The sequence below is a fragment of the Penaeus vannamei genome, chromosome 3 (assembly GCF_042767895.1).
Source record: "Penaeus vannamei isolate JL-2024 chromosome 3, ASM4276789v1, whole genome shotgun sequence".
NCBI classification, from domain to species: Eukaryota; Metazoa; Arthropoda; class Malacostraca; order Decapoda; family Penaeidae; genus Penaeus; species Penaeus vannamei.
Window position 1 is genome coordinate 41,868,600 of NC_091551.1, and position 10,000 is coordinate 41,878,599.

At 53.5% G+C, this 10,000-nt stretch overlaps 1 protein-coding gene across 1 annotated transcript in view; it reads right to left on the minus strand.

Annotated features, from left to right (window-relative positions):
• Positions 1–564: 564 nt before the first annotated feature.
• LOC138859903 (mediator of DNA damage checkpoint protein 1-like) overlaps positions 565–10,000 on the minus strand; it is a 12,244-nt gene continuing 2,808 nt past the window's right edge. Inside the window, exons 6-16 of the mRNA XM_070116362.1 lie at positions 9,785–9,866; positions 9,563–9,658; positions 7,694–7,723; positions 5,324–5,374; positions 4,964–5,091; positions 4,684–4,797; positions 4,393–4,517; positions 4,151–4,210; positions 4,013–4,098; positions 1,453–1,591; positions 565–654 (exon numbers count right to left, since the gene is read on the minus strand). Of these exons, the coding sequence (XP_069972463.1) occupies positions 565–654; positions 1,453–1,591; positions 4,013–4,098; positions 4,151–4,210; positions 4,393–4,517; positions 4,684–4,797; positions 4,964–5,091; positions 5,324–5,374; positions 7,694–7,723; positions 9,563–9,658; positions 9,785–9,866 (1,001 nt within the window). The remainder of the gene's footprint in view (positions 655–1,452; positions 1,592–4,012; positions 4,099–4,150; positions 4,211–4,392; positions 4,518–4,683; positions 4,798–4,963; positions 5,092–5,323; positions 5,375–7,693; positions 7,724–9,562; positions 9,659–9,784; positions 9,867–10,000) is intronic.

Consider the following 10,000-nt stretch of genomic DNA (forward strand, 5'->3'; position numbering starts at 1 on the left):
GGTCTTAGATCTGTGTTCTGGGGTCTCGGATTGCAGATCGGGGGTTAAGAGGCTGGGGTCTTAGACCTGTGTTCTGGGGTCTCGAATTGCAGATCGGGGGTTAAGAGGCTGGGGTCTTACATCTGTGTTCTGGGGTCTCGAATTGCAGACCTGGGGTTAAGAGGCTGGGGTCTTAGATCTGTGTTCTGGGGTCTCGGATTGCAGATCGGGGGTTAAGAGGCTGGGGTCTTAGACCTGTGTTCTGGGGTCTCGAATTGCAGATCGGGGGTTAAGAGGCTGGGGTCTTACATCTGTGTTCTGGGGTCTCGAATTGCAGACCTGGGGTTAAGAGGCTGGGGTCTTAGATCTGTGTTCTGGGGTCTCGGATTGCAGATCGGGGGTTAAGAGGCTGGGGTCTTAGATCTGTGTTCTGGGGTCTCGGATTGCAGATCGGGGGTTAAGAGGCTGGGGTCTTAGATCTCTGTTCTGGGGTCTCGAATTGCAGATCGGGGGTTAAGAGGCTGGGGTCTTAGATCTATGTTGTGGGGTCTCGAATTGCACATATGGGGTTAAGAGGCTGGGGTCTTAGATCTGTGTTCTGGGGTCGCGAGATTCAGATCTGGGGTTTATAGGCTGGGGTCTTAGATCTGTGTTCTGGGGTCTCGAATTGCTGATCTGGGGTTAAGAGGCTGGGGTCTTAGATCTGTGTTGTGGGGTCTCGAATTGCTGATCGGGGGTTAAGAGGCTGGGGTCTTAGATCTCTGTTCTGGGGTCTCGAATTGCAGATCGGGGGTTAAGAGGCTGGGGTCTTAGATCTGTATTCTGGGGTCTCGGATTGCAGATCGGGGGTTAAGAGGCTGGGGTCTTAGATCTCTGTTCTGGGGTCTCGAATTGCAGATCGGGGGTTAAGAGGCTGGGGTCTTAGATCTGTGTTCTGGGGTCTCGAATTGCAGATCGGGGGTTAAGAGGCTGGGGTCTTAGATCTGTGTTCTGGGGTCTCGAATTGCAGATCGGGGGTTAAGAGGCTGGGGTCTTAGATCTGTGTTCTGGGGTCTCGAATTGCAGATCGGGGGTTAAGAGGCTGGGGTCTTAGATCTGTGTTCTGGGGTCTCGAATTGCAGATCGGGGTTAAGAGGCTGGGGTCTAAGATCTGTGTTCTGGGGTCTCGAATTGCAGATCGGGGGTTAAGAGGCTGGGGTCTTAGATCTGTGTTCTGGGGTCTCGAATTGCAGATCTGGGGTTAAGAGGCTGGGGTCTTAGATCTGTGTTCTGGGGTCTCGAATTGCAGATCTGGGGTTAAGAGGCTGGGGTCTTAGATCTGTGTTCTGGGGTCTCGAATTGCAGATCGGGGGTTAAGAGGCTGGGGTCTTAGATCTGTGTTCTGGGGTCTCGAATTGCAGATCTGGGGTTAAGAGGCTGGGGTCTAAGATCTGTGTTCTGGGGTCTCGAATTGCAGATCGGGGGTTAAGAGGCTGGGGTCTTAGATCTGTGTTCTGGGGTCTCGAATTGCAGATCTGGGGTTAAGAGGCTGGGGTCTATGATCTGTGTTGTGGGGTCTCGAATTGCAGATCGGGGGTTAAGAGGCTGGGGTCTTAGATCTGTGTTCTGGGGTCTCGAATTGCAGATCGGGGGTTAAGAGGCTGGGGTCTTAGATCTGTGGTCTGGGGTCTCGAATTGCAGATCGGGGGTTAAGAGGCTGGGGTCTTAGATCTGTGTTCTGGGGTCTCGAATTGCAGATCGGGGGTTAAGAGGCTGGGGTCTTAGATCTGTGGTCTGGGGTCTCGAATTGCAGATCGGGGGTTAAGAGGCTGGGGTCTTAGATCTGTGTTCTGGGGTCTCGAATTGCAGATCGGGGGTTAAGAGGCTGGGGTCTTAGATCTGTGTTCTGGGGTCTCGAATTGCAGATCGAGGTTAAGAGGCTGGGGTCTTAGATCTGTGTTCTGGGGTCTCGAATTGCAGATCGGGGTTAAGAGGCTGGGGTCTTAGATCTGTGTTCTGGGGTCTCGAATTGCAGATCGGGGTTAAGAGGCTGGGGTCTTAGATCTGTGTTCTGGGGTCTCGAATTGCAGATCGAGGTTAAGAGGCTGGGGTCTTACATCTGTGTTCTGGGGTCTCGGATTGCAGATCGGGGTTAAGAGGCTGGGGTCTTAGATCTGTGTTCTGGGGTCTCGAATTGCAGATCGGGGTTAAGAGGCTGGGGTCTTAGATCTGTGTTCTGGGGTCTCGGATTGCAGATCGGGGTTAAGAGGCTGGGGTCTTAGATCTGTGTTCTGGGGTCTCGAATTGCAGATCGGGGTTAAGAGGCTGGGGTCTTACATCTGTGTTCTGGGGTCTCGAATTGCAGACCTGGGGTTAAGAGGCTGGGGTCTTAGATCTGTGTTCTGGGGTCTCGAATTGCAGATCGGGGTTAAGAGGCTGGGGTCTTAGATCTGTGTTCTGGGGTCTCGGATTGCAGATCGGGGTTAAGAGGCTGGGGTCTTAGATCTGTGTTCTGGGGTCTCGAATTGCAGATCGGGGTTAAGAGGCTGGGGTCTTACATCTGTGTTCTGGGGTCTCGAATTGCAGATCGGGGTTAAGAGGCTGGGGTCTTAGATCTGTGTTCTGGGGTCTCGAATTGCAGATCGGGGTTAAGAGGCTGGGGTCTTAGATCTGTGTTCTGGGGTCTCGAATTGCAGATCGGGGTTAAGAGGCTGGGGTCTTAGATCTGTGTTCTGGGGTCTCGAATTGCAGATCGAGGTTAAGAGGCTGGGGTCTTACATCTGTGTTCTGGGGTCTCGGATTGCAGATCGGGGTTAAGAGGCTGGGGTCTTAGATCTGTGTTCTGGGGTCTCGAATTGCAGATCGGGGTTAAGAGGCTGGGGTCTTACATCTGTGTTCTGGGGTCTCGGATTGCAGATCGGGGTTAAGAGGCTGGGGTCTTAGATCTGTGTTCTGGGGTCTCGAATTGCAGATCGGGGTTAAGAGGCTGGGGTCTTAGATCTGTGGTCTGGGGTCTCGAATTGCAGATCGGGGTTAAGAGGCTGGGGTCTTAGATCTATGTTGTGGGGTCTCGAATTGCACATATGGGGTTAAGAGGCTGGGGTCTTAGATCTGTGTTCTGGGGTCTCGAATTGCAGATCGGGGTTAAGAGGCTGGGGTCTTAGATCTGTGTTCTGGGGTCTCGAATTGCAGATCGGGGTTAAGAGGCTGGGGTCTTAGATCTGTGGTCTGGGGTCTCGAATTGCAGATCGGGGGTTAAGAGGCTGGGGTCTTAGATCTGTGGTCTGGGGTCTCGAATTGCAGATCGGGGGTTAAGAGGCTGGGGTCTAAGATCTGTGTTCTGGGGTCTCGAATTGCAGATCGGGGTTAAGAGGCTGGGGTCTTAGATCTGTGTTCTGGGGTCTCGAATTGCAGATCGGGGTTAAGAGGCTGGGGTCTAAGATCTGTGTTGTGGGGTCTCGAATTGCAGATCGAGGTTAAGAGGCTGGGGTCTTAGATCTGTGGTCTGGGGTCTCGAATTGCAGATCGGGGGTTAAGAGGCTGGGGTCTTAGATCTGTGTTCTGGGGTCTCGAATTGCAGATCGGGGGTTAAGAGGCTGGGGTCTTAGATCTGTGTTCTGGGGTCTCGAATTGCAGATCGAGGTTAAGAGGATGGGGTCTTAGATCTGTGTTCTGGGGTCTCGAATTGCAGATCGGGGGTTAAGAGGATGGGGTCTTAGATCTGTGTTCTGGGGTCTCGAATTGCAGATCGGGGTTAAGAGGCTGGGGTCTTAGATCTGTGTTCTGGGGTCTCGAATTGCAGATCGGGGGTTAAGAGGCTGGGGTCTTAGATCTGTGTTCTGGGGTCTCGAATTGCAGATCTGGGGTTAAGAGGCTGGGGTCTTAGATCTGTGTTCTGGGGTCTCGAATTGCAGATCTGGGGTTAAGAGGCTGGGGTCTTAGATCTGTGTTCTGGGGTCTCGAATTGCAGATCGGGGGTTAAGAGGCTGGGGTCTTAGATCTGTGTTCTGGGGTCTCGAATTGCAGATCTGGGGTTAAGAGGCTGGGGTCTTACATCTGTGTTCTGGGGTCTCGGATTGCAGATCGGGGGTTAAGAGGATGGGGTCTTAGATCCGTGTTCTGGGGTCTCGAATTGCAGATCTGGGGTTAAGAGGCTGGGGTCTTAGATCTGTGTTCTGGGGTCTCGAATTGCAGATCTGGGGTTAAGAGGATGGGGTCTTAGATCTGTGTTCTGGGGTCTCGAATTGCAGATCTGGGGTTAAGAGGATGGGGTCTTAGATCTGTGGTCTGGGGTCTCGAATTGCAGATCGAGGTTAAGAGGCTGGGGTCTTAGATCTGTGTTGTGGGGTCTCGAATTGCAGATCTGGGGTTAAGAGGCTGGGGTCTTAGATCTGTGTTCTGGGGTCTCGGATTGCAGATCGGGGGTTAAGAGGCTGGGGTCTTAGATCTCTGTTCTGGGGTCTCGGATTGCAGATCGGGGGTTAAGAGGCTGGGGTCTAAGATCTGTGTTGTGGGGTCTCGAATTGCAGATCGGGGGTTAAGAGGCTGGGGTCTTAGATCTCTGTTCTGGGGTCTCGAATTGCAGATCGGGGGTTAAGAGGCTGGGGTCTTAGATCTGTGTTCTGGGGTCTCGAATTGCAGATCGGGGGTTAAGAGGCTGGGGTCTTAGATCTGTGTTCTGGGGTCTCGAATTGCAGATCGGGGGTTAAGAGGCTGGGGTCTTACATCTGTGTTCTGGGGTCTCGAATTGCAGATCGGGGGTTAAGAGGCTGGGGTCTAAGATCTGTGTTGTGGGGTCTCGAATTGCAGATCGGGGGTTAAGAGGCTGGGGTCTTAGACCTGTGTTCTGGGGTCTCGGATTGCAGATCGGGGGTTAAGAGGCTGGGGTCTTAGACCTGTGTTCTGGGGTCTCGGATTGCAGATCGGGGGTTAAGAGGCTGGGGTCTTAGATCTGTGTTCTGGGGTCTCGAATTGCAGATCGGGGGTTAAGAGGCTGGGGTCTTACATCTGTGTTCTGGGGTCTCGAATTGCAGATCGGGGGTTAAGAGGCTGGGGTCTAAGATCTGTTTTCTGGGGTCTCGAATTGCAGATCGGGGGTTAAGAGGCTGGGGTCTTAGATCTGTGTTGTGGGGTCTCGGATTGCAGATCAGGGGTTAAGAGGCTGGGGTCTTAGATCTGTGTTCTGGGGTCTCGAATTGCAGATCGGGGTTAAGAGGCTGGGGTCTTAGATCTGTGTTCTGGGGTCTCGAATTGCAGATCGAGGTTAAGAGGCTGGGGTCTTACATCTGTGTTCTGGGGTCTCGGATTGCAGATCGGGGGTTAAGAGGCTGGGGTCTTAGATCTGTGTTCTGGGGTCTCGAATTGCAGATCGGGGTTAAGAGGCTGGGGTCTTAGATCTGTGTTGTGGGGTCTCGAACTGCAGATCGGGGGTTAAGAGGCTGGGGTCTTAGATCTGTGTTCTGGGGTCTCGAACTGCAGATCGGGGGTTAAGAGGCTGGGGTCTAAGATCTGTGTTCTGGGGTCTCGAATTGCAGATCGGGGGTTAAGAGGCTGGGGTCTTAGATCTGTGGTCTGGGGTCTCGAATTGCAGATCCGGGGTTAAGAGGCTGGGGTCTTAGATCTGTGTCCTGGGGTCTCGAATTGCAGATCGGGGGTCAAGAGGCTGGGGTCTTAGATCTGGGTTCTGGGGTCTCGAATTGCAGATCGGGGGTTAAGAGGCTGGGGTCTTAGATCTGTGTTCTGGGGTCTCGAATTGCAGATCGGGGGTTAAGAGGCTGGGGTCTTAGATCTGGGTTCTGGGGTCTCGAATTGCAGATCGGGGGTTAAGAGGCTGGGGTCTTAGATCTGTGTTCTGGGGTCTCGAATTGCAGATCGGGGGTTAAGAGGCTGGGGTCTTAGATCTGTGTTCTGGGGTCTCGAATTGCAGATCGGGGGTTAAGAGGCTGGGGTCTTACATCTGTGTTCTGGGGTCTCGAATTGCAGATCGGGGGTTAAGAGGCTGGGGTCTTAGATCTGTGTTCTGGGGTCTCGAATTGCAGATCGGGGTTAAGAGGCTGGGGTCTAAGATCTGTGTTCTGGGGTCTCGAATTGCAGATCGGGGGTTAAGAGGCTGGGGTCTTAGATCTGTGTTCTGGGGTCTCGAATTGCAGATCGGGAGTTAAAAGGCTGGGGTCTTAGATCTGTGTTCTGGGGTCTCGAATTGCAGATCGGGGGTTAAGAGGCTGGGGTCTTACATCTGTGTTCTGGGGTCTCGAATTGCAGACCTGGGGTTAAGAGGCTGGGGTCTTAGATCTGTGTTCTGGGGTCTCGAATTGCAGATCGGGGTTAAGAGGCTGGGGTCTAAGATCTGTGTTCTGGGGTCTCGAATTGCAGATCGGGGGTTAAGAGGCTGGGGTCTAAGATCTGTGTTCTGGGGTCTCGAATTGCAGATCGGGGTTAAGAGGCTGGGGTCTAAGATCTGTGTTCTGGGGTCTCGAATTGCAGACCTGGGGTTAAGAGGCTGGGGTCTTAGATCTGTGTTCTGGGGTCTCGAATTGCAGATCGGGGTTAAGAGGCTGGGGTCTAAGATCTGTGTTCTGGGGTCTCGAATTGCAGACCTGGGGTTAAGAGGCTGGGGTCTTAGATCTGTGTTCTGGGGTCTCGAATTGCAGATCGGGGTTAAGAGGCTGGGGTCTAAGATCTGTGTTCTGGGGTCTCGAATTGCAGATCGGGGTTAAGAGGCTGGGGTCTAAGATCTGTGTTCTGGGGTCTCGAATTGCAGACCTGGGGTTAAGAGGCTGGGGTCTTAGATCTGTGTTCTGGGGTCTCGAATTGCAGATCGGGGTTAAGAGGCTGGGGTCTAAGATCTGTGTTCTGGGGTCTCGAATTGCAGACCTGGGGTTAAGAGGCTGGGGTCTTAGATCTGTGTTCTGGGGTCTCGAATTGCAGATCGGGGTTAAGAGGCTGGGGTCTAAGATCTGTGTTCTGGGGTCTCGAATTGCAGATCGGGGTTAAGAGGCTGGGGTCTAAGATCTGTGTTCTGGGCTCTCGAATTGCAGATCGGGGGTTAAGAGGCTGGGGTCTTAGATCTGTGTTCTGGGGTCTCGAATTGCAGATCGGGGGTTAAGAGGCTGGGGTCTTAGATCTGTGGTCTGGGGTCTCGAATTGCAGATCGGGGTTAAGAGGCTGGGGTCTTAGATCTGTGTTCTGGGGTCTCGAATTGCAGATCGGGGTTAAGAGGCTGGGGTCTAAGATCTGTGTTCTGGGGTCTCGGATTGCAGATCGGGGGTTAAGTGGCTGGGGTCTTAGATCTGGGTTCTGGGGTCTCGAATTGCAGATCGGGGGTTAAGAGGCTGGGGTCTTAGATCTGTGTTCTGGGGTCTCGAATTGCAGATCTGGGGTTAAGAGGCTGGGGTCTTAGATCTGTGTTCTGGGGTCTCGAACTGCAGATCGGGGGTTAAGTGGCTGGGGTCTTAGATCTGGGTTCTGGGGTCTCGAATTGCAGATCGGGAGTTAAAAGGCTGGGGTCTTATATCTGTGGTCTGGGGTCTCGAATTGCAGATCGGGGGTTAAGAGGCTGGGGTCTTATATCTGTGGTCTGGGGTCTCGAACTGCAGATCGGGGGTTAAGAGGCTGGGGTCTTAGATCTGTGTTCTGGGGTCTCGAATTGCAGATCGGGGGTTAAGAGGCTGGGGTCTTATATCTGTGGTCTGGGGTCTCGAACTGCAGATCGGGGGTTAAGAGGCTGGGGTCTTACATCTGTGTTCTGGGGTCTCGAATTGCAGACCTGGGGTTAAGAGGCTGGGGTCTTAGATCTGTGTTCTGGGGTCTCGAATTGCAGATCGGGGTTAAGAGGCTGGGGTCTAAGATCTGTGTTCTGGGGTCTCGAATTGCAGATCGGGGGTTAAGAGGCTGGGGTCTTAGATCTGTGTTCTGGGGTCTCGAATTGCAGATCGGGGGTTAAGAGGCTGGGGTCTTAGATCTGTGTTCTGGGGTCTCGAATTGCAGATCGGGGGTTAAGAGGCTGGGGTCTTAGATCTGTGTTCTGGGGTCTCGAATTGCAGATCGGGGGTTAAGAGGCTGGGGTCTTAGATCTGGGTTCTGGGGTCTCGAATTGCAGATCGGGGTTAAGAGGCTGGGGTCTTAGATCTGTGTTCTGGGGTCTCGAATTGCAGATCGGGGTTAAGAGGCTGGGGTCTAAGATCTGTGTTCTGGGGTCTCGGATTGCAGATCGGGGGTTAAGTGGCTGGGGTCTTAGATCTGGGTTCTGGGGTCTCGAATTGCAGATCGGGGTTAAGAGGCTGGGGTCTTAGATCTGTGTTCTGGGGTCTCGAATTGCAGATCGGGGTTAAGAGGCTGGGGTCTAAGATCTGTGTTCTGGGGTCTCGGATTGCAGATCGGGGGTTAAGAGGCTGGGGTCTTAGATCTGTGGTCTGGGGTCTCGAATTGCAGATCGGGGTTAAGAGGCTGGGGTCTTAGATCTGTGTTCTGGGGTCTCGAATTGCAGATCGGGGTTAAGAGGCTGGGGTCTTAGATCTGTGTTCTGGGGTCTCGAATTGCAGATCGGGGGTTAAGAGGCTGGGGTCTTAGATCTGTGTTCTGGGGTCTCGAATTGCAGATCGGGGGTTAAGAGGCTGGGGTCTTAGATCTGTGGTCTGGGGTCTCGAATTGCAGATCGGGGTTAAGAGGCTGGGGTCTTAGATCTGTGTTCTGGGGTCTCGAATTGCAGATCGGGGGTTAAGAGGCTGGGGTCTTAGATCTGTGGTCTGGGGTCTCGAACTGCAGATCGGGGGTTAAGTGGCTGGGGTCTTAGATCTGGGTTCTGGGGTCTCGAATTGCAGATCGGGGTTAAGAGGATGGGGTCTTAGATCTGGGTTCTGGGGTCTCGAACTGCAGATCGGGGGTTAAGAGGCTGGGGTCTTAGATCTGTGTTCTGGGGTCTCGAATTGCAGATCGGGGGTTAAGAGGCTGGGGTCTTACATCTGTGTTCTGGGGTCTCGAACTGCAGATCGGGGGTTAAGAGGCTGGGGTCTTAGACCTGTGTTCTGGGGTCTCGAATTGCAGATCGGGGGTTAAGAGGCTGGGGTCTTACATCTGTGTTCTGGGGTCTCGAACTGCAGATCGGGGGTTAAGAGGCTGGGGTCTTAGATCTGTGTTCTGGGGTCTCGGATTGCAGATCGGGGGTTAAGAGGCTGGGGTCTTAGATCTGTGTTCTGGGGTCTCGAATTGCAGATCGGGGGTTAAGAGGCTGGGGTCTTAGATCTGGGTTCTGGGGTCTCGAATTGCAGATCGGGGGTTAAGAGGCTGGGGTCTTAGATCTGTGGTCTGGGGTCTCGAATTGCAGATCCGGGGTTAAGAGGCTGGGGTCTTAGATCTGTGTTCTGGGGTCTCGAATTGCAGATCGGGGGTCAAGAGGCTGGGGTCTTAGATCTGGGTTCTGGGGTCTCGAATTGCAGATCGGGGGTTAAGAGGCTGGGGTCTTAGATATGTGTTCTGGGGTCTCGAATTGCAGATCGGGGGTTAAGAGGCTGGGGTCTTAGATCTGTGTTCTGGGGTCTCGAATTGCAGATCGGGGGTTAAGAGGCTGGGGTCTTAGATCTGTGTTCTGGGGTCTCGAATTGCAGACCTGGGGTTAAGAGGCTGGGGTCTTAGATCTGTGTTCTGGGGTCTCGAATTGCAAATCTGGGGTTGAGGCTGGGGTCTTAGATCTGTGTTCTGGGGTCTCGAATTGCAGATCGGGGGTTAAGAGACTGGGGTCTTAGATCTGTGTCCTGGGGTCTCGGATTGCAGATCGGGGGTTAAGAGGCTGGGGTCTTAGATCTGTGTTCTGGGGTCTCGAATTGCAGACCTGGGGTTAAGAGGCTGGGGTCTTAGATCTGTGTTCTGGGGTCTCGAATTGCAAATCTGGGGTTGAGGCTGGGGTCTTAGATCTGTGTTCTGGGGTCTCGAATTGCAGATCGGGGGTTAAGAGACTGGGGTCTTAGATCTGTGTTCTGGGGTCTCGAATTGCAGATCGGGGGTTAAGAGGCTGGGGTCTTAGACCTGTGTTCTGGGGTCTCGAATT